This window comes from Lathamus discolor, unplaced genomic scaffold (assembly GCF_037157495.1).
Source record: "Lathamus discolor isolate bLatDis1 unplaced genomic scaffold, bLatDis1.hap1 Scaffold_231, whole genome shotgun sequence".
In the NCBI taxonomy this organism is placed as follows: domain Eukaryota; kingdom Metazoa; phylum Chordata; class Aves; order Psittaciformes; family Psittacidae; genus Lathamus; species Lathamus discolor.
Window position 1 is genome coordinate 1 of NW_027069260.1, and position 25,963 is coordinate 25,963.

Sequence of the window (25,963 nt, forward strand, 5' to 3'; positions counted from 1 at the left end):
TACATTATAGATTCACTTATAGACGTCATTGATCCATTTATGGACATTATAGATCCATTTATGGATGTTATAGACCTGTTATGGACATTATAGATCCATTTATGGACACTATGGACACATTTATAGACGTCATTGACCCATTTATAGACATTATAGACCCATTTATAGACATTATAGATCCATTTATAGACGTCATAGACTCATTTATAGACGTTATGAATCCATTTATAGACCATATAGGTCCATTTATAGACACCATTAATCCATTTATGGGCACTATAGACCCATTGATGGACCTTATAGATTCACTTACAGACGTTATTGATCCATTTATAGACATTCTAGACCCATGTATGGACTTTATTGATCCATTTAGAGACGTTATTAATCCATTTATGGACACTATAGATCCATTTAGAGACGTTATTGATCCGTTTATAGAGGTTATTGATCCATTTATGGACATTATAGACCCATTTATGGACGTTATAGACCTGTTATGGACATTATAGATCCATTTATAGACATTATTGATCCATTTATAGACATTATTGATCCATTTATGGCCATTAAAGACCCATTTACAGACGTTAATTATCCATTTATGGACATTATAGACCCATTTATGGACATTATATACCCATTTATGGACATTATAGATCCATTTATGGACGTAATAGATCCATTTATAGACATTATTGATCCATTTATGGGCATTATAGACCCATTTATAGACGCTATTGAACCATTTAGATGCTATTGATCCATTTATAGATGTCATAGGCCCATTTATAGATGTTAATGATCGATTTATAGACAGTATAGATCTAGTTATAGATGGCATTGACCCGTTACGGACATTATTGATCCATTTATGGACATTACAGACCCATTTATAGACGTTACAGACCCATTTATGGACATCATAGATCCATTTATAGACGTTATTGATCCATTTTTAGACATTATAGACCCATTTATGGACGTTATAGACCCATTTGTAGACGTTATTGATCCATTTTTAGACATTATAGACCCATTTATGGACGTTATTGATCCATTTTTAGACATTATTGATCCATTTAGATGTTATTGATCCATTTATAGACGTTACGGATCCATTTATAGACGTTATTGGTCTATTTGTGGACGTTGTAGATCCATTTATGGGTGTTATAGATCCATTTATAGACGTTATTGATCCATTTATAGACGTTATACATCCATTTATGGGCACTATAGACTCATTTATAGATGTTATCGATCCATTTAGATGTTATTGATCCATTTATAGACGTTATAGATCGATTTATAGACATTACAGATCCATTGATGGGCATTATAGACCCATTTGTAGACGTTATTGATCCATTTATGGACATCATAGATCCATTTATAGACATTATAGATCCATCTATGGACATTATAGATCCATTTATAGACGTTATAGATACATCTATGGGCATTATAGTCCCATTTAGAGACGTTATTGATCCATTTATGGACATAATAGATCCATTTATAGGCATTATAGACCCATTTATGGGCATTATAGACCCATTTGGAGACGTTATTGATCCATTCATGGACATTATAGTCCCATTTAGAGACATTATTGATCCATTTATGGACATAATAGATCCATTTATAGGCATTATAGACCCATTTATGGGCATTATAGACCCATTTAGAGACGTTATTGATCCATTCATGGACGTTATAGATCCATTTATAGGCATTAGAGACCCACTTGCAGGCGTTATTGATCCATTTATGGACATTATAGACCCATTAATGGACGCTATAGATCCATTTATAGACGATATTGATCCATTCCTGGACATTATGGATCCATTTATAGACGTTATTGATCCATTTATGGTGTTATTGGTCCTTTTATGGACGTTATAGATCCATGTATGGATGTTATAGGTCCATTTATGGACGTTATAGACCCATGTATGGATGTTATAGATCCATTTATGGACATTATAGATCCATGTATGGATATTAGAGTTCCATTTATGGACATTATAGATCCATGTATGGATGTTGTAGGTCCATTTATGGACGTTATAGATCCATGTATGGATGTTATAGACCCATTTATGGACGTTACAGACCCATTTATGAGCATTTTAGACCCATCACGGTCAGCTCCAGACATTAAAATCCGCTTTAAAATCCACATTCACGTTCAAATTCCATTCTCAAACTCAAATTTGCGTTAAAAATTCGAATTCAGAGGCGCATTTAGGTTCAAAATTGGATTTCAATTCCAAATTCCCCTGAAAAAATCCCATTTCGAACTTCAAACTTCCATTAAAAGTCGATCGACAATCCAAATCTGCATCAAAAATTCGATTTTAAATCCGATTTTACATGAAAAAAAAATGATTTAAAATTCAATTTCACATTAAAATTTCGGTTTAAAATTCTATTTTCCCTGAAAATTTCCATTTAAAAGTCAATTTTACATTGAAAGTTAAATTTAAAAGTCAATTATTCCTGGAAAATTTTATTTAAAATTCAGATTTCTGTTAAAAATTCCATTTAACAGTCAATTTTACATTAAAAATTCCATTTAAAAAATCGATGTTCCATTAAAATTTCCATTTAGAAGTCAATCTTACATTGAAAATCTTATTCTAAAGTCAATTATTCCTGGAAAATTTTATTTAAAATTCAGATTTCCATTAAAAAATCCATTTAAATTCAATTTTACATTAACATTTCCATTTAAAAGTTAATTTTAACATTGCAAATTTGATTTAAAAGTCAATTATTCCTGGAAAATGATATTTAAAATTCAGATTTCCATTAAAAATACCATTTAAAATTCAATTTTCCATTAAAATTTCCATTTAAAAGTCAATTTTACACTGAAAATTTTACTCTAAAGTCAATTATTCCTGGAAAATGTTATTTAAAATTCAGTTTTCCATTGAAAAATCCATTTAAAATTCAATTTTCCATTAAAATTTCCATTTAAAAGTCAATTTTACACTGAAAATTTTACTCTAAAGTCAATTATTCCTGGATAATGTTATTTAAAATTCAGTTTTCCATTAAAAATGCCATTTAAATTTCAATTTTGCATTAAAATTTCGATTTTAAACTCAATTTCGCAGTAAAATTTCCATTTAAAATTCAATTTTCATTCGAATTTCCATTAGAATTCAAATTTCCTGCCCAAATCCGACCCGACATTCAAATTTCCCTCCAAATTCCCATTCCAATCCCATTTCGGAGGGGATTCGCGACCCATCAGCACCCTCATTTGCATATTTGCATATTAAACCCCTTCATTTGCATACTTTAACCCTTTCCATGGCTTTTGACCCCAACTCCCTGCGTGACATCATCACCACCCCGTGACGTCATCTCCCCAAAAAAGGCAACGCAGGAGGCAAGGGCCTTAATGAATCACTTTAATTCGGCTCATTTGCATATCAATGAGACTCATTTGCATGCATACAGCCCCCTCCCCCCAATGCTGTGGTGGTTTCAGCCCCACATATCGCACTCTATGGGGCTGGGTTAATGGGGGTCAAGGGATGTGGGGCTGGGTTAATGGGGGTCAATGTATGTGGGGCAGGGTTAATGGGGGCGATAGATGTGGGGCTGGGTTAATGGGGGTCCATGGATGTGGGGCTGGGTTAATGGGGGTCAAGGGATGTGGGGCTGGGTTAATGGGGGGCGATAGATGTGGGGCTGGGTTAATGGGGGTCAAGGGATGTGGGACTGGGTTAATGGAGAGCGATGGATGTGGGGCTGTGTCAATGGGGTTCTATGGATGTGGGGCTGGGTTAATGGGGGTGATGGATGTGGGGCTGGATTAATTGGGGTCCATGGACGTGGGGCTGGGTTAATGGTGTTCCATGGATGTGGGGCTGGATCAATGGGGTTCAATGGATGTGGGGCTGGGTCAATGGGGGTCCATGGATGTGGGGCTGGGTTAATGGGGGTCAAGGGATGTGGGGCTGGGTTAATGGGGGTCAAGGGATGTGGGGCTGGGTTAATGGGGGGCGATAGATGTGGGGCTGGGTTAATGGGGGTCAAGGGATGTGGGACTGGGTTAATGGAGAGCGATGGATGTGGGGCTGTGTCAATGGGGTTCTATGGATGTGGGGCTGGGTTAATGGTGGTGATGGATGTGGGGCTGGATTAATTGGGGTCCATGGATGTGGGGCTGGGTTAATGGTGTTCCATGGATGTGGGGCTGGATCAATGGGGTTCAATGGATGTGGGGCTGGGTTAATGGGGGTCAATGGATGTGGGGCAGGGTTAATGGGGGTCCATGGATGTGGGGCTGGATCAATGGGGTTCAATGGATGTGGGGCTGGATCAACGGGGTTCAATGGATGTGGGGCTGGATTAATTGGGGTCCATGGATGTGGGGCTGGATCAATGGGGTTCAATGGATGTGGGGCTGGGTTAATGGGGTTCAATGGATGTGGGGCTGGATCAATGGGGTTCAATGGATGTGGGGCTGGGTTAATGGGGGTCAATGTATGTGGGGCTGGGTTAATGGGGTCCATGGATGTGGGGCTGGATCAATGGGTTTCTATGGATGTGGGGCTGGGTTAATGGGGGTCGATGGATGTGGGGCTGGGTTAATGGGGTTCAATGGATGTGGGGCTGGATCAGCGGGGTTCAATGGATGTGGGGCTGGGTTAATGGGGTTCTTTGGATGTGGGGCTGGATCAATGGGGTTCTATGGATGTGGGGCTGGATTAATGGGGTCGATGGATGTGGGGCTGGGTTAATGGGGGTCCATGGATGTGGGGCTGGGTTAATGGGGGTCAAGGGATGTGGGCCTGTGTTAATGGGGTTCTATGGATGTGGGGCTGGATCAACGGGGTTCAATGGATGTGGGGCTGGGTTAATGGGGTCCATGGATGTGGGGCTGGGTTAATGGGTCGATGGATGTGGGGCTGGGTTAATGGGGTCCATGGATGTGGGGCTGGGTTAATGGGGTCGATGGATGTGGGGCTGGGTTAATGGGGTCCATGGATGTGGGGCTGGGTTAATGGGGTCCATGGATGTGGGGCTGGGTTAATGGGGGTCGATGGATGTGGAGCTGGGTCAAAGGGGTTCTATGGATGTGGGGCTGGGTTAATGGGGTCCATGGATGTGGGGCTGGATCAATGGGGGTCAATGGATGTGGGGCTGGATCAATGGGGATCAATGGATGTGGGGCTGGGTTAATGGGGGTGATGGATGTGGGGCTGGGTTAATGGGGTTCAATGGATGTGGGGCTGGATCAATGGGGATCAATGGATGTGGGGCTGGGTTAATGGGGGTGATGGATGTGGGGCTGGGTTAATGGGGTTCAATGGATGTGGGGCTGGGTTAATGGGGTCCATGGATGTGGGGCTGGATCAATGGGGGTCAATGGATGTGGGGCGCCCCATAGCCCCCCCCCCAGCCCCACATCTCCCCCCAACCCCCCCCTCCCGCCCCCCATCCCGGGTCCTTTTACCTCCGGACCCACGGCCCCTCGCTCCTCCTGGTCCCTTCCATCCGGGTCCTTCCATCCCCTGCGCATCCTCGGTCCAAGCTCCCTCACCCCATTGGCCGCTCAGCCCCTTAAGCCCACCCCCAAGCCCTCCATCAGCCAATCAGCAGCGTCGTTAAGCCGCTTGTGCCCTATAAGGATGGGGGGGGGGGGGGGGGGGGGGGCGGGACAAAGCGCCTCATAAGAGACGGGCGCTGATTGGCTGCGCCGGAATGGGGCTGCTGCTTAGCGACGCGATGCAAAGGGAGCCGCCGCCGCGCGCTCTGATTGGCTGTTGCTTAGCAACGCGCGGAGGTGGAAGCCCATTGGGTGTTGCCTGGCAACGCGCAGGCGGGTGGGAGGGGGAGCGGCTGCTGCGGGCCCCATGGAGGGCAGCCCCGTCTGAGCCCCCATTGGCCACCGCTAACCCCCCAGTGTCCCCATTGGCCACCATTGACCCCTCAGTGTCCCCATTGGCCACCATTGACCCCCCAGTGTCCCCATTGGCCACCATCGACCCCCCAGTGTCCCCATTGGCCACCATTGTCCCCCAGTGTCCCCATTGGCCACCATTGACCCCCCAGTGTCCCCATTGGCCACCATCGACCCCCCAGTGTCCCCATTGGCCACCATTGTCCCCCAGTGTCCCCATTGGCCACCATCGACCCCCAGTGTCCCCATTGGCCACCATTGTCCCCCAGTGTCCCCATTGGCCACCATTGACCCCCCAGTGTCCCCATTGGCCACCATTGACCCCCCAGTGTCCCCATTGGCCACCGCTAACCCCCCAGTGTCAGATTGGCCACCATTGACCCCTCAGTGTCCCCATTGGCCACCATTGACCCCCCCAGTGTCCCCATTGGCCACCATTGTCCCCCAGTGTCCCCATTGGCCACCATCGACCCCCCAGTGTCCCCATTGGCCACCATCGACCCCCCAGTGTCCCCATTGGCCACCATTGACCCCCCAGTGTCCCCATTGGCTACCATCGACCCCCAGTGTCCCCATTGGCCACCATCGACCCCCCAGTGTCCCCATTGGCCACCATTGACCCCCCAGTGTCCCCATTGGCCACCATTGACCCCCCAGTGTCCCCATTGGCCACCATCGACCCCCCAGTGTCCCCATTGGCCACCATCGACCCCCCAGTGTCCCCATTGGCCACCATTGACCCCCCAGTGTCCCCATTGGCCACCATTGACCCCCCAGTGTCCCCATTGGCCACCATCGACCCCCCAGTGTCCCCATTGGCCACCATCGACCCCCAATGTCCCCACTGATCCCTTGTCCCCATTGACTCCATGTCCCCATTGGCCACCATTTACCCCATGTCCCCATTGATCCCTTGTCCCCATTGGCCACCATCAACCCCCAATGTCCCCATTGACCCCTTGCCCCATTGGCCACCACCAGCCCCATGTCCCCATTGACCCCTTGCCCCATTGGCCACCACCAGCCCCATGTCCCCATTGACCCCTTGCCCCATTGGCCACCACCAGCCCCATGTCCCCATTGACCCCTTACCCCATTGGCCACCACCAGCCCCATGTCCCCATTGACCCCTTGCCCATTGGCCACCACCAGCCCCATGTCCCCATTGACCCCTTGCCCCATTGGCCACCACCAGCCCCATGTCCCCTCTTGTCTTTTGATGCCAGCCCCCCAATAACCCAACTGTCCCCACACGTCCCCTTTTTAACCCCAGTTTTCTCCATTGCCCCATTTCTTGCCTTTTTTTAGGGGGTTTCACCCCAAAACGAACCCCCCTGCACCCCCCATCTCCCTGTGTCCTATTGGGGACACTTGGGGTCACCTCAGCTCCTGCTGGTGGCTCCTATGGGGAGATGGGGCTCAGGGGGACCCAAATCCCCCACACCCCATACCCCATACCCCATACCCCATACCCCACACCCCATACCCCATACCCATACCCCATACCCCATACCCCATACCCCATACCCCATACCCCATATCCCATACCCCATACCCCATACCCCACACCCCCATGTTCCTGCCTCCTTATGGGTCCCAGCACCCCATGGGACCCACACGTGGGGCCCTTGCCTCTCCTTGAAGGTCAGTGCTGAGATAAGGCCAAGGCCCCGTCAATGATTAACCAGCCCCACGGCTGCCCCATTGCCTGCCCCACTGATAAGGACCCTGCCGATAAGGGCGAAGGACATCAAGGACACGGCGCTGTGGGGAGGGCCCACACTTGGGGTCACCTTGGGCTGGGGTATAAGGGGAGGCTGTGGGGCTGGGCGGGACTGGGAGCGACTGGGAGCTGCAATGGGGAAGGAGGTGAGGGGGAGATGGGGTGGGATTGGGGGGGTGGGGGGCGGATATGGGGATGGAGGGGGGATAATGGAGGGGTAATGGATATAGGGATGGATGAGGGATGGATGGAGGATGGATGGAGGATGGATGATGGATGGATGATGGATGGATGCATGGATGGATGGATGATGGATGATGGATGGATGATGGATGGATGGATGATGGATGATGGATGGATGATGGATGGATGAGGGATGGATGATGGATGGACAATGGAAGGGATGGACAGGGATGGATGGACAATGGAAGGGGTGGACAGGGATGGATGGACAATGGAAGGGATGGACAGGGATGGATGGACAATGGAAGGGATGGACAGGGATGGATGGACAATGGAAGGGGTGGACAGGGATGGATAGACAATGGAAGGGGTGGACATGGGGATGGAGGAGGGAGGAAGGGCTGGAGCGCTGGTGGGATGGAGAGGACAGAGCCATGGAGGGATGATGATGGTGATGATGATGATGATGATGGATGATGGATGATAATGATGGATGATAATGATGATGATGATGATGATGACGATGATGATGATGATGACGATGATGATGATGAATAATGATGACATGATGATGGATGATGATGATGACAATGGTGATGGTGATGATGGATGATGATGATGATGATTATGGATGATGGATGATGATGATGTCAATGATGACGACGATGACAATGATGATGATGATGGATGATGAATGATGATGTTGATGATGATAATGACAATGATGACGGATGATGATGATGAGGATGAGGATGAGGATGGTGATTGATGATGATGATGACCATGATGATGATGATGATGGATGATGACATTAATGTTGATGATGATGAAGACGTTGATGATGATGATGATGATGATGACAATTATGATGATGATGGATGATGATGTTGATGATGACGATGACAATGATGATGATGATGATGATGGATGATGATGTTGATGATGATGACGATGATGACGATGATGATGATGATGATAGATGATGATGTTGATGATGATGATGATGATGATGGATGATGATGTTGATGATGATGTTGATGATGATGATGGATGATGATGTTGATGATGATGATGGATGATGATGATGACGATGATGATGATGATGATGATGGATGATGATGTTGATGATGACGATGATGACAATGATGATGATGACGATGATGATGGATGATGATGATGATGATGGATGATGATGATGATGATGACGATGATGGATGATGATGTTGATGATGACGATGATGATGACGATGATGGATGATGATGTTGATGATGACGATGATGATGATGATGATGGATGATGATGTTGATGATGATGACGATGATGGATGATGATGTTGATGATGACGATGATGATGATGATGATGGATGATGATGTTGATGATGATGTTGATGATGATGACAATGATGATGATGATGATGATGATGATGATGGATGATGTTGATGATGACGATGATGATGATGATGGATGATGATGATGATGATGATGTTGGATCATGGCCCCCAGAGCTACGAGATGGGGCCTCGGGGCAAAGCCCCAGCCAAAGGCAAGGGCCGAGGCCACCGCAAGGAGAAGCTGGAGGACATGAAGAAGGAAATGGACGTGGTAGGAGGGCACTGGGAGCCAATGGAGGCACTGGGAGCCCAATGGGAGCCAATGGGGGGGCACTGGGAGCTCAATGGGAGCCAATGGGGGGGCACTGGGAGCTCAATGGGAGCCAATGGGGGGGCACTGGGAGCTCAGTGGGAGCCAATGGGGGGGCACCGGGAGGTCCATACTGGGAGGGACTGGGAGGCACTGGGAGGTCAGAGGTCAGGGGTCGCTGTCCCCAGGATGACCACAAGCTGGACACCAGCGACCTGGAGACCAAGTACAGCACCAGCGTCACCAAGGTGAGCCCATTGAGCCCCACTGACCCCCATAGACCCCATTGAGCCCCATTGAACCCCGTTTACCCCCATAGACCCCATTGACCCCCACTGAACCCCGTTTACCCCCATAGACCCACATAGACCCCCATTGACAGCCATTGACACCCATTGACCCCCATAGACACCATTGACACCCACTGAACCCCGTTTAGCCCCATAGACCCCCATTGACCCCGACTGGCACCCATTAACCCCCATAGACCCCATTGACCCCCATTGAACCCCGTTTACCCCCATAGACCCCCATTGACACCCATTGACACCCATAGATCCCCATAGACCCCATTGACACCCACTGAACCCCGTTTACCCCCATAGACCCTCATTGACACCATTGACACCCATAGATCCCCGTAGACCCCATTGACACCCACTGAACCCCGTTTACCCCCATAGATGCCCATAGACCCCCATTGACACCCATTGACTGCCATTGACACCCATAGATCCCCATTGACACCCCCTGAACCCCTTTACCCCCATAGATGCCCATAGACCCCCATTGACACCCATTGACCCCCATAGAACCCATTGACCTCCATTGACCCCAATGACCCCCACTGAAACCCGTTTACCCCCATAGACCCCATTGACAGCCACTGACACCCATTGACCCCCATAGACCCCACTGATCCCTATTGAACTCTGTTTCCCCCATAGACCCCCACTGACCCCCATTGACAGCCATTGACACCCATTGACACCCACTGACAGCCATCGACACCCATAGACCCCCATAGACCCTCGTAGACCCCCATTGACCCCCACTGATGCCCACTGACACCCATTGAACTCCATTGACCCCCATAGATCCCCATAGATCCCCACTGACACCCACTGACCTCCATTGACCCCCATAGATCACCATTGATTCCCATTGACACCCATTGACACCCACTGAGCCCTAGAGATCCCCACTGATCACCACTGATACCCACTGACCCCCACTGACCCCATAGATTCCCATTGACACCCATTGACCCCCATAAACCCCCATTGACCCCCATAGATCCCCATTGATCCCCATTGACACCCATTGACACCCACTGACCCCCATAGATTCCCATTGACACCCATTGACACCCATAGACCTCCACTGACCCACATAGATCCCTATTGATCCCCACTGACACCCATTGACACCTATAGATCTCCATAGACCCTCGTAGATCCCCATTGATCCCGTTACCCCTGTTGACCCCATTACCCCCATTGCCCCATTACCCCCATTACCCCCCATTCCCCCTATTACCCCCATTCCTCCCATTCCCCCCATTAACTCATTTCCCCCATTACCCAATTACCCCATAACCCCCATTCCCCCCTTTACCCCCATTCCCCCCATTCCCCCCATTCCCCCCATTACCCCATTCCCCCCATTCCCCCATTCCCCCTACTCCCCCATTCCCCCCATTCCCCCCATTCCCCCATTCCCCCCATTCCCCCATTACCCCCATTCCCCCCATTCCCCATTCCCCCCATTCCCCCATTACCCCCATTCCCCCCACTGCCCCCATTACCCCCATTCCCCCTATTCCCCCATTCCCCCCATTCCCCCCATTACCCCATTGCCCCCATTACCCCCATTCCCCCCATTCCCCCTATTACCCCATTCCCCCCATTGCCCCATTGCCCCCATTACCCCCATTGCCCCCATTCCCCCCATTCCCCCCCATTCCCCCCATTCCCCCCATTCCCCCCACTGCCCCCATTCCCCCATTCCCCCCTTTACCCCCATTACCCCATTGCCCTCATTCCCCCCATTACCCCCATTCCCCCCATTGCCCCCATTACCCCCATTCCCCCCCATTCCCCCCATTCCCCCCATTCCCCCATTCCCCCCATTGCCCCCATTCCCCCATTCCCCCCCATTCCCCCCCATTCCCCCCACCCCAGGGCTTGGTAGAGGCCGTGGCCGCCGAGAGGCTCCTTCGGGACGGTCCCAACGAGCTCCGTCCCCCCCGGGGCACCCCGGAATGCGTCAAGTTCGGCCGTCAATTGGCTGGGGGGCTCCAGTGCCTCATGTGGGTCGCGGCCGCCATTTGCCTCATCGCCTATGGGGTGCAGGAGGGCGAGGGCGACCGCGGCAGCTCCGACAACGTACGGTGGGGTCCATGTTATGGGGGGGGACGGGGGACGGGGACACACACATAGAAACGCAATGGGTGAGGCCGGGATGGGGTTGTCCTCACGCTGGTCTTCACCCCATAGCTGTACCTGGCCATCGCCCTCATCGCCGTCGTGGTGGTCACCGGGTGCTTCGGTTACTACCAGGAGTTCAAGAGCACCAACATCATCGCCAGCTTCAAGAACCTGGTGCCTCAGGTGGGGTGGGGGACGGGACGTAGGGGGGGGGGGGGGGGGGGGGCATCTCTGACATATAGAACCTATAGGGACGTCGTGTCCATCATATAGGACCCATAGGGATGTCGTGTCCATCATATAGGACCCATAGGGATATCGTGTCCATCATATAGAACCCATAGGGACATCGTGTCCATCATATAGAACCCATAGGGACATCATCTCCATCATGGAGAACCCATAGGGACATCGTGTCCATCATATAGAACCCATAGGGACATCGTGTCCATCATATAGAACCCATAGGGACATCGTGTCCATCATGGAGAACCCATAGGGACATCGTGTCCGTCATGGAGAACCCATAGGGACATCATCTCCATCATGGAGAACCCATAGGGACATCATCTCCATCATGGAGAACCCATAGGGACATCGTGTCCATCATATAGAACCCATAGGGACATCGTGTCCATCATGGAGAACCCATAGAAGCTTCATCTCCACCATATAGAATCCATAGGGACATCATTTCCATCATGGAGAACCCATAGGGACATCATCTCCATCATGGAGAACACATAGGGACATCGTGTCCATCATATAGAACCCATAGGGACATCGTGTCCATCATGGAGAACCCATAGGGACATCATCTCCATCATGGAGAACCCATAGGGACATCGTGTCCATCATATAGAACCCATAGGGACATCGTGTCCATCATGGAGAACACATAGGGGTTCACCCTCTATACCCCATATGGACCTCACCCTTGCCCTATAGACGCCCTATGGACCTCCCATTCACCCTATAGAGGCCATACGGACCTCCCCTTCACCCTATAGACCCCCTATGGACCTCCCCTTCACCCTATAGACCCCATATGGACCTCCCCTTCACCCTATAGACCCCATATGGACCTCCCCTTCACCCTATAGACCCCCTATGGACCTCCCCTTCACCCTACAGACCCCATATGGACCTGACCTTCACCCTATAGACCCCATATGGACCTGACCTTCACCCTATAGACCCCATATGGACCTCAACTTCACCCTATAGACCCCATATGGACCTGACCTTCACCCTATAGACCCCCTATGGACCTCCCCTTCACCCTATAGACCCCATATGGACCTGACCTTCACCCTATAGACCCCATATGGACCTGACCTTCCCCCTATAGACCCCATATGGACCTCCCCTTCACCCTATAGACCCCATATGGACCTGACCTTCACCCTATAGACCCCATATGGACCTGACCTTCACCCTATAGACCCCCTATGGACCTCCCCTTCACCCTATAGACCCCATATGGACCTGACCTTCACCCTATAGACCCCATATGGACCTGACCTTCACCCTATAGACCCCATATGGACCTCCCCTTCACCCTATAGACCCCATATGGACCTGACCTTCACCCCATAGACCCCCTATGGACCTCCCCTTCACCCTATAGACCCCATATGGACCTGACCTTCCCCCTATAGACCCCATATGGACCTCCCCTTCACCCTATAGACCCCATATGGACCTCCCCTTCACCCTATAGACCCCCTATGGACCTCCCCTTCACCCTATAGACCCCATATGGACCTCCCTTCACCCTATAGACCCCATATGGACCTGACCTTCCCCCTATAGACCCCATATGGACCTCCCTTCACCCTATAGACCCCCTATGGACCTCCCCTTCACCCTATAGACCCCCTATGGACCTCCCTTCACCCTATAGACCCCATATGGACCTGACCTTCCCCTATAGACCCCATATGGACCTCCCCTTCACCCTATAGACCCCCTATGGACCTCCCCTTCACCCTATAGACCCCATATGGACCTGACCTTCACCCTATAGACCCCCTATGGACCTCCCCTTCACCCTATAGACCCCCTATGGACCTCCCCTTCACCCTATAGACCCCATATGGACCTCCCCTTCACCCTATAGACCTCATATGGACCTGACCTTCACCCTATAGACCCCATATGGACCTCCCCTTCACCCTATCGACCCCATATGACCTCCCCTTCACCCTATAGACCCCATATGGACCTCCCCTTCACCCTATCGACCCCATATGGACCTGACCTTCACCCTATAGACCCCCTATGGACCTCCCCTTCACCCTATAGACCCCATATGGACCTCCCCTTCACCCTATAGACCCCATATGGACCTGACCTTCCCCTATAGACCCCATATGGACCTCCCCTTCACCCTATAGACCCCATATGGACCTCCCCTTCACCCTATAGACCCCATATGGACCTCCCCTTCACCCTATAGACCCCATATGGACCTCCCCTTCACCCTATAGACCCCATATGGACCTGACCTTCACCCTATAGACCCCATATGGACCTCCCCTTCACCCTATAGACCCCATATGGACCTGACCTTCACCCTATAGACCCCCTATGGACCTCCCCTTCACCCTATAGACCCCATATGGACCTGACCTTCACCCTATAGACGCCCTATGGACCTCCCCTTCACCCTATAGACCCCATATGGACCTGACCTTCACCCTATAGACCCCATATGGACCTCCCCTTCACCCTATAGAGCCCATACGGACCTCCCCTTCACCCTATAGACCCCATATGGACCTGACCTTCACCCTATAGACGCCCTATGGACCTCCCCTTCACCCTATAGACCCCCTATGGACCTGACCTTCACCCTATAGACCCCCTATGGACCTCCCCTTCACCCTATAGACCCCATACGGACCTCCCCTTCACCCCATAGAGCCCCTATAGACCCCCTTCCCCCTATAGACCCGTATGGGGCTCACTTTGCAGCAAGCCACGGTGATCCGGGAGGGGGAGAAGCTGCAGATCAACGCCAACGAGCTGGTGGTGGGGGACCTGGTGGAGATCAAGGGGGGGGACCGCGTCCCGGCCGACATCCGCATCCTCTCGGCACAGGGATGCAAGGTGCCAGGGGATGGGGTGGGATGGGGTGGGATGGATGGGATGGATGGGGATGGATGGGGATGGATGGGATGGATGGGGATGGATGGGGATGGATGGGGATGGATGGAGATGGATGGGATGGATGGGGATGGATGGGGATGGATGGGGATGGATGGGGATGGATGGGGATGGATGGAGATGGATGGGATGGATGGGGATGGATGGGGATGGATGGGGATGGATGGGGATGGATGGGGATGGATGGGGATGGATGGAGATGGATGGGATGGATGGGGATGGATGGGGATGGATGGGGATGGATGGAGATGGGTGGGGATGGATGGGATGGATGGGGATGGATGGGGATGGATGGGGATGGATGGGATGGATGGGATGGATGGGGATGGATGGGATGGATGGGGATGGATGGGGATGGATGGGGATGGATGGGGATGGATGGAGATGGATGGGGATGGGGATGGATGGGGATGGATGGGATGGATGGATGGGGATGGACGCAGATGAATGGAGATGGATGGGATGGATGGAGATGGATGGATGGGGATGGATGGATGGGGATGGATGGGGATGGACGCAGATGGATGGAGACGGGTCCCTGGTCCATCTCCATGGGGCTGAGGCCTCCATCACCGTCCCCTCCAGGTGGACAACTCCTCCCTGACCGGGGAGTCGGAGCCTCAGACGCGGTCGCCCGAGTGCACCCATGAGTCACCGCTGGAGACACGGAACATCGCCTTCTTCTCCACCATGTGCTTGGAAGGTGGGCCCCAGCAGCACCTATGGGTGCCACCAGCACCTATGGGTGCCACCATGACCTTTGGGTGCCAACAGCACCTATGGGTGCCACCATGACCTATGGGTGGCACCATGACGTATGGGTGCCAACAGCACCTATGGGTGCCACCATGACGTATGGGTGCCACCATGACCTATAGGTGCCACCATGACCTATGGGTGCCACCAGCACCTATGGGTGCCACCATGACCTATGGGTGCCACCATGACCTATGGGTGCCACTATGACCTATAGGTGCCACCATGACTTATGGGTGCCACCAGCACCTATGGGTGCCACCATGACTTATGGGTGCCACCATGACCTATGGGTGCCACCAGCACCTATGGGTGCCACCATGACCTTTGGGTGCCAACAGCACCTATGGGTGCCACCATGACTTATGGGTGCCACTATGACCTATAGGTGCCACCATGACCTATGGGTGGCACCATGACGTATGGGTGCCACTATGACCTATAGGTGCCACCATGACCTATGGGTGGCACCATGACGTATGGGTGCCACCATGACCTATAGGTGCCACCATGACCTATGGGTGCCACCATGACCTATGGGTGCCACCAGCACCTATGGGTACCACCATGACTTATGGGTGCCACCATGTCCTATGGGTGCCAACAGCACCTATGGGTGCCACCATGACCTATGAGTGCCACCAGCACCTACAGGTGCCACCATGACCTATGGGTGCCAACAGCACCTATGGGTGCCAGCATGACCTATGTGTGCCACTATGACCTATAGGTGCCACCATGACCTATGGGTGGCACCATGACGTATGGGTGCCACCATGACCTATAGGTGCCACCATGACCTATGGGTGCCACCAGCACCTATGGGTGCCACCATGACCTATGGGTGCCACCATGACCTATGAGTGCCACCATGTCCTATGGGTGCTACCATGACCTTTGGGTGCCCATTAGACCCCCACCAACCCCATTAGACCCATTCCACCCCATTCCACCCATTGAACCCCATTAGACCCCCACCACCCCATTACACCCCACCAACCCCATCACCTCTCACCACCCCCTTTAGACCCCACCACCCCCATAGACCCCCCCCAACCCTATAGACCCCCCCCAACCCTATAGACCCCCCCAACCCTATAGACCCCCCCCCAACCCTATAGACCCCCCCAACCCTATAGACCCCCCCAACCCTATAGACCCCCCCAACCCTATAGGACCCCCCCAACCCTATAGACCCCCCCAACCCTATAGACCCCCCCCAACCCTATAGACCCCCCCCAATCCTATAGACCCCACCACCCCCATAGACCCCCCCCAACCCTATAGACCCCCCCCAACCCTATAGACCCCCCCCAACCCTATAGACCCCCCCCAACCCTATAGACCCATTCAACCCTATAGACCCCCCCAACCCTATAGGACCCCCCCAACCCTATAGACCCCCCCAACCCTATAGACCCCCCCCAACCCTATAGACCCCCCCAACCCTATAGACCCCCCCCAACCCCATCCCATCTCCCCCCCCCCCCAACCTTGAAGGCACGGCCATGGGTCTGGTGATCAACACCGGCGACCGCACCATCATCGGCCGCATCGCCAGCCTGGCCTCGGGGGTGGAGAACGAGAAGACCCCGATCGCCATCGAGATCGAGCACTTCGTGGACATCATCGCCGGCCTCGCCATCTTCTTCGGGGCCACCTTCTTCGTGGTGGCCATGGTCATCGGGTACCCCTTCCTGCGCGCCATGGTCTTCTTCATGGCCATCGTGGTGGCCTACGTGCCCGAGGGGCTGCTGGCCACCGTCACGGTAACGTGGACGTCCCATCGAGTCCTTTGGGTGCCATCAAGGCCGTTGGGTGCCATCAAGGCCGTTGGGTGACATCAAGGCCATTGGGTGCCATTAAGTCCATTGGGTGCCATCAAGGCCATTGGGTGCCATCAAGGCCATTGGGTGCCATCAAGGCCATTGAGTTCCATTAAGTCCATTGGGTGCCATCAAGGCCATTGGGTGCCATCAAGTCCCTTTAGGTCCCATCAAGTCCCAGTGAGGTCCCATTAAGGCCATTGGGTGCCATCAAGGCCATTGGGTACCATTAAGTCCATTGGGTGCCATCAAGGCCATTGGGTGACATCAAGGCCATTGGGTGCCATTAAGTCCATTGGGTGCCATTAAGTCAATTGGGTGCCATCAAGGCCATTGGGTGCCATCAAGGCCATTGGGTGCCATTAAGTCCATTGGGTGCCATTAAGTCCATTGGGTGCCATCAAGGCCATTGGGTGCCATCAAGGCCATTGGGTTCCATTAAGGCCATTGGGTGCCATTCAGTCCATTGGGTGCCATCAAGTCCATTGGGTGCCATTAAGTCCATTGGGTGACATCAAGGCCATTGGGTGCCATCAAGTCCCTTTAGGTCCCATCAAGTCCCAGTGAGGTCCCATTAAGGCCATTGGGTTCCATCAAGGCCATTGGGTGCCATTAAGGCCATTGGGTGCCATCAAGGCCATTGGGTTCCATCAAGGCCATTGGGTGACATCAAGGCCATTGGGTGACATCAAGTCCATTGGGTGCCATCAAGGCCATTGGGTGCCATTAAGTCCATTGGGTGCCATCAAGGCCATTGGGTTCCATTAAGACCATTGGGTGCCATTAAGTCAATTGGGTGCCATCAAGGCCATTGGGTGCCATCAAGGCCATTGGGTGCCATTAAGTCCATTGGGTGCCATTAAGTCCATTGGGTGCCATCAAGGCCATTGGGTGCCATCAAGGCCATTGGGTTCCATTAAGGCCATTGGGTGCCATTCAGTCCATTGGGTGCCATCAAGTCCATTGGGTGCCATTAAGTCCATTGGGTGACATCAAGGCCATTGGGTGCCATCAAGTCCCTTTAGGTCCCATCAAGTCCCAGTGAGGTCCCATTAAGGCCATTGGGTTCCATCAAGGCCATTGGGTGCCATTAAGGCCATTGGGTGCCATCAAGGCCATTGGGTTCCATCAAGGCCATTGGGTGACATCAAGGCCATTGGGTGACATCAAGTCCATTGGGTGCCATCAAGGCCATTGGGTGCCATTAAGTCCATTGGGTGCCATCAAGGCCATTGGGTTCCATTAAGACCATTGGGTGCCATTAAGTCAATTGGGTGCCATCAAGGCCATTGGGTGCCATCAAGGCCATTGGGTGCCATTAAGTCAATTGGGTTCCATTAAGTCCATTGGGTGCCATCAAGGCCATTGGGTGCCATCAAGGCCATTGGGTGACATCAAGGCCATTGGGTGCCATCAAGTCCCTTTAGGTCCCATCAAGTCCCAGTGAGGTCCCATTAAGGCCATTGGGTTCCATTAAGGCCATTGGGTTCCATCAAGGCCATTGGGTGCCATCAAGGCCATTGGGTGCCATTAAGTCCATTGGGTGCCATTAAGTCAATTGGGAGCCATCAAGGCCATTGGGTGCCATCAAGGCCATTGGGTGACATCAAGGCCATTGGGTGCCATTAAGTCCATTGGGTGCCATCAAGGCCATTGGGTGCCATCAAGGCCATTGGGTGCCATCAAGTCCCTTTAGGTCCCATCAAGTCCCAGTGAGGTCCCATTAAGGCCATTGGGTGCCATTAAGTCCATTGGGTGCCATCAAGGCCATTGGGTGCCACCAAGTTCAAGTTCTTCATGTCCCCATGGGTCCCATCCCATCCCATGGGTCCTATGGGACCCCTTAAGTTCTTGATGGACCCATGGAGCTCATAGGGGTCTCTTGATGTCTCTATGGGTCCCATACCATCCCATGGGTCCTATAGGAGTCCTTAAGTTCTTGATGGACCCATGGAGCTCATAGGGGTCTCTTGATGTCCCCATGGGTCCTATGGGAGTCCTTATGGCCTTGATGGACCCATGGAGCTCATAGGGGTCTCTTGATGTCTCTATGGGTCCCATCCCATCCCATGGGTCCTATGGGACTCCTTAAGTTCTTGATGGACCCATGGAGCTCATAGGGGTCTCTTGATATCCCCATGGGTCCCATCCCATACTATGGGTCCTATAGGAGTCCTTAAGTTCTTGATGGACCCATGGAGCTCATAGGGGTCTCTTGATGTCCCCATGGGCCCTATAGGAGTCCTTATGGCCTTGATGGACCCATGGAGCTCATAGGGGTCTCTTGATGTCCCCATGGGTCCTATAGGAGTCCTTCTGGTCTTGATGGACCCATGGAGCTCATAGGGGTCTCTTGATGTCTCTATGGGTCCCATCCCATCCCATGGGTCCTATGGGACTCCTTAAGTTCTTGATGGACCCATGGAGCTCATAGGGGTCTCTTGATGTCTCTATGGGTCCCATCCCATACTATGGGTCCTATGGGACTCCTTAAGTTCTTGATGGACCCATGGAGCTTATAGGGGTCTCTTGATGTCCCCATGGGTCCCATCCCATTCCATGGGTCCTATAGGAGTCCTTATGGCCTTGATGGACCCATGGAGCTCATAGGGGTCTCTTGATGTCCCCATGGGCCCTATAGGAGTCCTTATGGTCTTGATGGACCCATGGAGCTCATAGGGGTCTCTTGATGTCCCCATGGGTCCTATGGGAGTCCTTATGGTCTTGATGGACCCATGGAGCTCATAGGGGTCTCTTGATATCCCCATGGGTCCCATCCCATACTATGGGTCCTATAGGAGTCCTTCTGGTCTTGATGGACCCATGGAGCTCATAGGGGTCTCTTGATGTCCCCATGGGCCCTATGGGAGTCCTTATGGTCTTCATGGACCCATGGGTCCCATCCCATCCCATGGGTCCTATAGGAGTCCTTGTGGCCTTGATGGACCCATGGAGCTCATAGGGGTCTCTTGATGTCTCTATGGGTCCTATAGGAGTCCTTATGGTCTTGATGGACCCATGGAGCTCATAGGGGTCTCTTGATGTCTCTATGGGTCCCATCCCATACTATGGGTCCTATGGGACTCCTTAAGTTCTTGATGGACCCATGGAGCTCATAGGGGTCTCTTGATATCCCCATGGGTCCCATCCCATACTATGGGTCCTATAGGAGTCCTTATGGCCTTGATGGACCCATGGAGCTCATAGGGGTCTCTTGATGTCCCCATGGGTCCTATAGGAGTCCTTCTGGTCTTGATGGACCCATGGAGCTCATAGGGGTCTCTTGATGTCCCCATGGGCCCTATGGGAGTCCTTATGGCCTTGATGGACCCATGGAGCTCATAGGCGTCTCTTGATGTCTCTATGGGTCCCATCCCATACTATGGGTCCTATGGGACTCCTTAAGTTCTTGATGGACCCATGGAGCTCATAGGGGTCTCTTGATATCCCCATGGGTCCCATCCCATCCCATGGGTCCTATAGGAGTCCTTATGGCCTTGATGGACCCATGGAGCTCATAGGGGTCTCTTGATGTCCCCATGGGCCCTATAGGAGTCCTTAAGGTCCCTATGGGCCCCCCCTGACCCCCAGGTGTGCCTCTCATTGACGGCCAAGCGCCTGGCGCGCAAGAACTGCGTGGTGAAGAACCTGGAGGCGGTGGAGACCTTGGGCTCCACGTCCACCATCTGCTCCGACAAGACCGGGACCCTCACCCAGAACCGCATGACCGTGGCGCACCTCTGGTTCGACAACCACATCCACAGCGCCGACACCACCGAGGACCAGTCCGGTGCGTTCCTGGTCACGATGGGCCCCTTCCATTGCTATGGGTCGCTATGGGGGCCTTCCATCGCTATGGGTCGCTATGGGTGCCTTCCATTGCTATGGGTCGCTATGGGTGCCTTCCATCACTATGGGTCCTCATGGGTGACTTCTATCGCTATAGGTTGCTATGGGTGCCTTCCATCACTATGGGTCGCTATGGGTGCCTTCCATTGCTATGGGTCGCTATGGGTGCCTTCCATTGCTATGGGTCGCTATGGGTGCCTTCCATTGCTATGGGTGGCTATGGGTGCCTTCCATTGCTATGGGTTCTTATGGGTGCCTTCCATTGCTATGGGTCGCTATGGGTGCCTTCCATTGCTATGGGTCACTATGGGTGCCTTCCATCACTATGGGTCGCTATGGGGGCCTTCCATTGCTATGGGTCGCTATGGGTGACTTCTATCACTATGGGTTGCTATTGGTGCCTTCCATCACTATGGGTCCTCATGGGTGACTTCTATCACTATAGGTTGTTATGGGCATCTTCCATCACTATGGGTCCTCATGGGTGTCTTCCATCACTATGGGTCGTTGTGGGTGCCTTCCGTCACTATGGGTCTTTATGGGTGCCTTCCATCGCTATGGGTTCTTATGGGTGCCTTCCATCGCTATGGGTCGCTATGGGTGCCTTCCATTGCTATGGGTCCTTATGGGTGCCTTCCATTGCTATGGGTCACTATGGGTGCCTTCCATTGCTATGGGTCGCTATGGGTGCCTTCCATTGCTATGGGTCGCTATGGGTGCCTTCCATTGCTATGGGTCGCTATGGGTGCCTTCCATTGCTATGGGTTGCTATGGGTGCCTTCCATTGCTATGGGTCCTTATGGGTGCCTTCCATTGCTATGGGTCGCTATGGGTGCCTTCCATTGCTATGGGTCCTCATGGGTGCCTTCCATTGCTATGGGTCCTTATGGGTGCCTTCCATTGCTATGGGTCGCTATGGGTGCCTTCCATTGCTATGGGTCGTTGTGGGTGACTTCTATCACTATGGGTCGCTATGGGTGCCTTCCATTGCTATGGGTCGCTATGGGTGCCTTCCATTGCTATGGGTCGCTATGGGTGCCTTCCATTGCTACGGGTCGCTATGGGTGCCTTCCATTGCTATGGGTTGCTATGGGTGCCTTCCATTGCTATGGGTCCTTATGGGTGCCTTCCATTGCTATGGGTCGCTATGGGTGCCTTCCATTGCTATGGGTCGCTATGGGTGCCTTCCATTGCTATGGGTCCTTATGGGTGCCTTCCATCGCTATGGGTCGCTGTGGGTGCCTTCCATTGCTATGGGTCGCTATGGGTGCCTTCCATTGCTATGGGTCGCTATGGGGGCCTTCCATTGCTATGGGTTCTTATGGGTGCCTTCCATCGCTATGGGTCGCTATGGGTGCCTTCCATTGCTATGGGTCGCTATGGGTGCCTTCCATTGCTATGGGTCCTTATGGGTGCCTTCCATTGCTATGGGTCCTTATGGGTCCCTTCCATCACTATAGGTCCCTTCCATCGCTATGGGTCCCTTCCATCACTATGGCTCCCTTCCATCACTATGGGTCCCTTCCATCGCTATGGGTCCCTTCCATCGCTATGGGTCCCTTCCATCGCTATGGGTCGCTATGGGTCCCTTCCATCGCTATGGGTCCCTTCCATCGCTATGGGTCCCTTCCATCGCTATGGGTCCCTTCCATCGCTATGGGTCTCTTCCATCACTATGGGTCCCTTCCATCGCTATGGGTCCCTTCCATCACTATGGGTCCCTTCCATCGCTATGGGTCCCTTCCATCGCTATGGGTGCCTTCCATCGCTATGGGTCGCTATGGGTCCCTTCCATCGCTATGGGTCTCTTCCATCGCTATGGGTCCCTTCCATTGCTATGGGTGCCTTCCATTGCTATGGGTCGCTATGGGTCCCTTCCATCGCTATGGGTCCCTTCCATCGCTATGGGTCCCTTCCATCGCTATGGGTCCCTTCCATCACTATAGGTTATTATGGGTCCCTTCCATCGCTATGGGTCCCTTCCATCGCTATGGGTCCCTTCCATCACTATAGGTCATTATGGGTCCCTTCCATTGCTATGGGTCCCTTCCATCGCTATAGGTCCCTTCCATCGCTATGGGTCCCTTCCATCGCTATGGGTCCCTTCCATCGCTATGGGTCCCTTCCATCACTATGGGTCCCTTCCATCGCTATGGGTCCCTTCCATCGCTATGGGTCATTATGGGTCCCTTCCATCGCTATGGGTCGCTATGAGTCCCTTCCATCGCTATGGGTCCCTTCCATCGCTATGGGTCGCTATGGGTCCCTTCCATCGCTATGGGTCCCTTCCATCGCTATGGGTCATTACGAGCAATAAGGACCAGAAACACCTCTCCCAGCCCCATATCCGGCCCCTATAGACCCCTATGATGCCCTCCTCCGTGGTGACCCCCATCCCTTGAGTGTCGTCCCTCCCCATAGGGCAGAGCTTCGACCAATCCTCGGAGACCTGGACCATGCTGAGCCGCGTCATCGCCCTCTGCAATAGGGCCCAGTTCAAGCCAGGCCAGGACAACGTCCCTATAGCCAAGGTGAGACCTATAGGGACCCTATAGGGCGCTTATATGGGGCTGGGAGGGAGGTATAGGTTGCTTATGGGGCGGGGAGGGAGGGTATATGGGGCTGCAAAGGGGTTAGGTGGGCTTTCTATAGGGATTAGAGCGGGCATTGGGAGCTTATGGGGCAGAGAGGGACTTATAGGCACCCTATATGTCCCCTATATGGGGCTGGAAGGGAGGTATAGGTTGCTTATGGGGCTGGAAGGCTGGGAGTGGCTTATAAGGGCCATCTATGGGGCTGGGAGTGGCTTATAAGCAGCATCTATGGGGCTGGGAGTGGCTTATAAAGACCACCTATGGGGCTGGGAGTGGCTTATAAGGACCATCTATGGGGCTGGGAGTGGTCTTTAGGGACCATCTATGGGGCTGGGAGCGGTCTTTAGGGACCATCTATGGGGCTGGGAGTGGTCTTTAGGGACCATCTATGGGGCTGGGAGCGGTCTTTAGGGACCATATATGGGGCTGGAAGGGGTCTTTAGGGACCATATATGGGTCTGGGAGTGGTCTTTAGGGACCGTATGTGGGGCTGGAAGGGGTCTTTAGGGACCATCTATGGGGCTGGAAGGGGCTTATAAGCACCATCTATGGGGCTGGGAGGGGCTTATAAGGACCATCTATGGGGCTGGGAGGGGCTTATAAGCACCATCTATGGGGCTGGGAGGGGCTTATAAGAACCACCTATGGGGCTGGGAGGGGCTTATAAGGACCATCTATGGGGCTGGGAGGGGCTTATAAGGACCACCTATGGGGCTGGGAGTGGCTTATAAGGACCATCTATGGGGCTGGGAGTGGCTTATAAGGACCATCTATGGGGCTGGGAGTGGCTTATAAGCACCACCTATGGGGCTGGGAGTGGCTTATAAGGACCATCTATGGGGCTGGGAGTGGCTTATAAGGACCATCTATGGGGCTGGGAGTGGCTTATAAGGACCACCTATGGGGCTGGGAGTGGCTTATAAGGACCATCTATGGGGCTGGGAGTGGTCTTTAGGGACCATATGTGGGTCTGGGAGGGGTCTTTAGGGACCATCTATGGGGCTGGAAGGGGTCTTTAGGACCATCTATGGGGCTGGGAGTGGCTTATAAGGACCATCTATGGGGCTGGGAGTGGTCTTCAGGGACCATCTATGGGTCTGGAAGGTGCTTATAAGCACCATCTATGGGGCTGGGAGTGGCTTATAAGCACCACCTATGGGGCTGGGAGTGGCTTATAAGGACCATCTATGGGGCTGGGAGTGGTTTATAAGGACCATCTATGGGGCTGGGAGTGGCTTATAAGGACCACCTATGGGGCTGGGAGTGGCTTATAAGGACCACCTATGGGGCTGGGAGTGGCTTATAAGGACCATCTATGGGGCTGGGAGTGGCTTATAAGCACCATCTATGGGGCTGGGAGTGGCTTATAAGGACCATCTATGGGGCTGGGAGTGGTCTTTAGGGACCATCTATGGGGCTGGAAGGGGCTTATAAGCACCATCTATGGGGCTGGGAGGGGCTTACAAGCACCATCTATGGGGCTGGGAGGGGCTTATAAGGACCACCTATGGGGCTGGGAGTGGCTTATAAGGACCATCTATGGGGCTGGGAGTGGCTTATAAGGACCACCTATGGGGCTGGGAGTGGTCTTTAGGGACCATATATGGGGCTGGAGCGGTCTTTAGGACCATCTATGGGGCTGGGAGTGGTCTTTAGGGACCATCTATGGGTCTGGAGGTGCTTATAAGCACCATCTATGGGGCTGGGAGGGGCTTATAAGGACCACCTATGGGGCTGGGAGTGGTCTATAGGGACCATCTATGGGGCTGGGAGTGGCTTATAAGGACCATCTATGGTCTGGAAGGTGCTTATAAGCACCATCTATGGGGCTGGGAGTGGCTTATAAGCACCATCTAT

The 25,963-nt window shown here is 52.6% G+C and overlaps 2 protein-coding genes across 2 annotated transcripts in view; one reads left to right on the top strand and one right to left on the bottom strand.

The window, feature by feature from the left end:
• Positions 1-7,782: 7,782 nt before the first annotated feature.
• ATP4A (ATPase H+/K+ transporting subunit alpha) overlaps positions 7,783-25,963 on the top strand; it is a 54,368-nt gene continuing 36,187 nt past the window's right edge. Inside the window, 10 exon segments of the mRNA XM_065664504.1 lie at positions 7,783-7,801; positions 9,344-9,442; positions 9,670-9,729; positions 11,665-11,868; positions 11,980-12,093; positions 14,890-15,024; positions 15,667-15,784; positions 17,338-17,606; positions 21,255-21,453; positions 23,934-24,043. Of these exon segments, the coding sequence (XP_065520576.1) occupies positions 7,790-7,801; positions 9,344-9,442; positions 9,670-9,729; positions 11,665-11,868; positions 11,980-12,093; positions 14,890-15,024; positions 15,667-15,784; positions 17,338-17,606; positions 21,255-21,453; positions 23,934-24,043 (1,320 nt within the window). The 5' untranslated portion in view covers positions 7,783-7,789.
• HRCT1 (histidine rich carboxyl terminus 1) lies at positions 8,616-15,052 on the bottom strand. Its single transcript, XM_065664503.1, has 3 exons — positions 14,883-15,052; positions 11,986-12,035; positions 8,616-9,412 (listed from the first exon to the last, which is right to left on the bottom strand). The coding sequence occupies exon 3, from the start codon at positions 9,332-9,334 to the stop codon at positions 8,702-8,704; it is 633 nt and encodes a 210-aa protein (XP_065520575.1). The 5' UTR covers positions 9,335-9,412; positions 11,986-12,035; positions 14,883-15,052; the 3' UTR covers positions 8,616-8,701.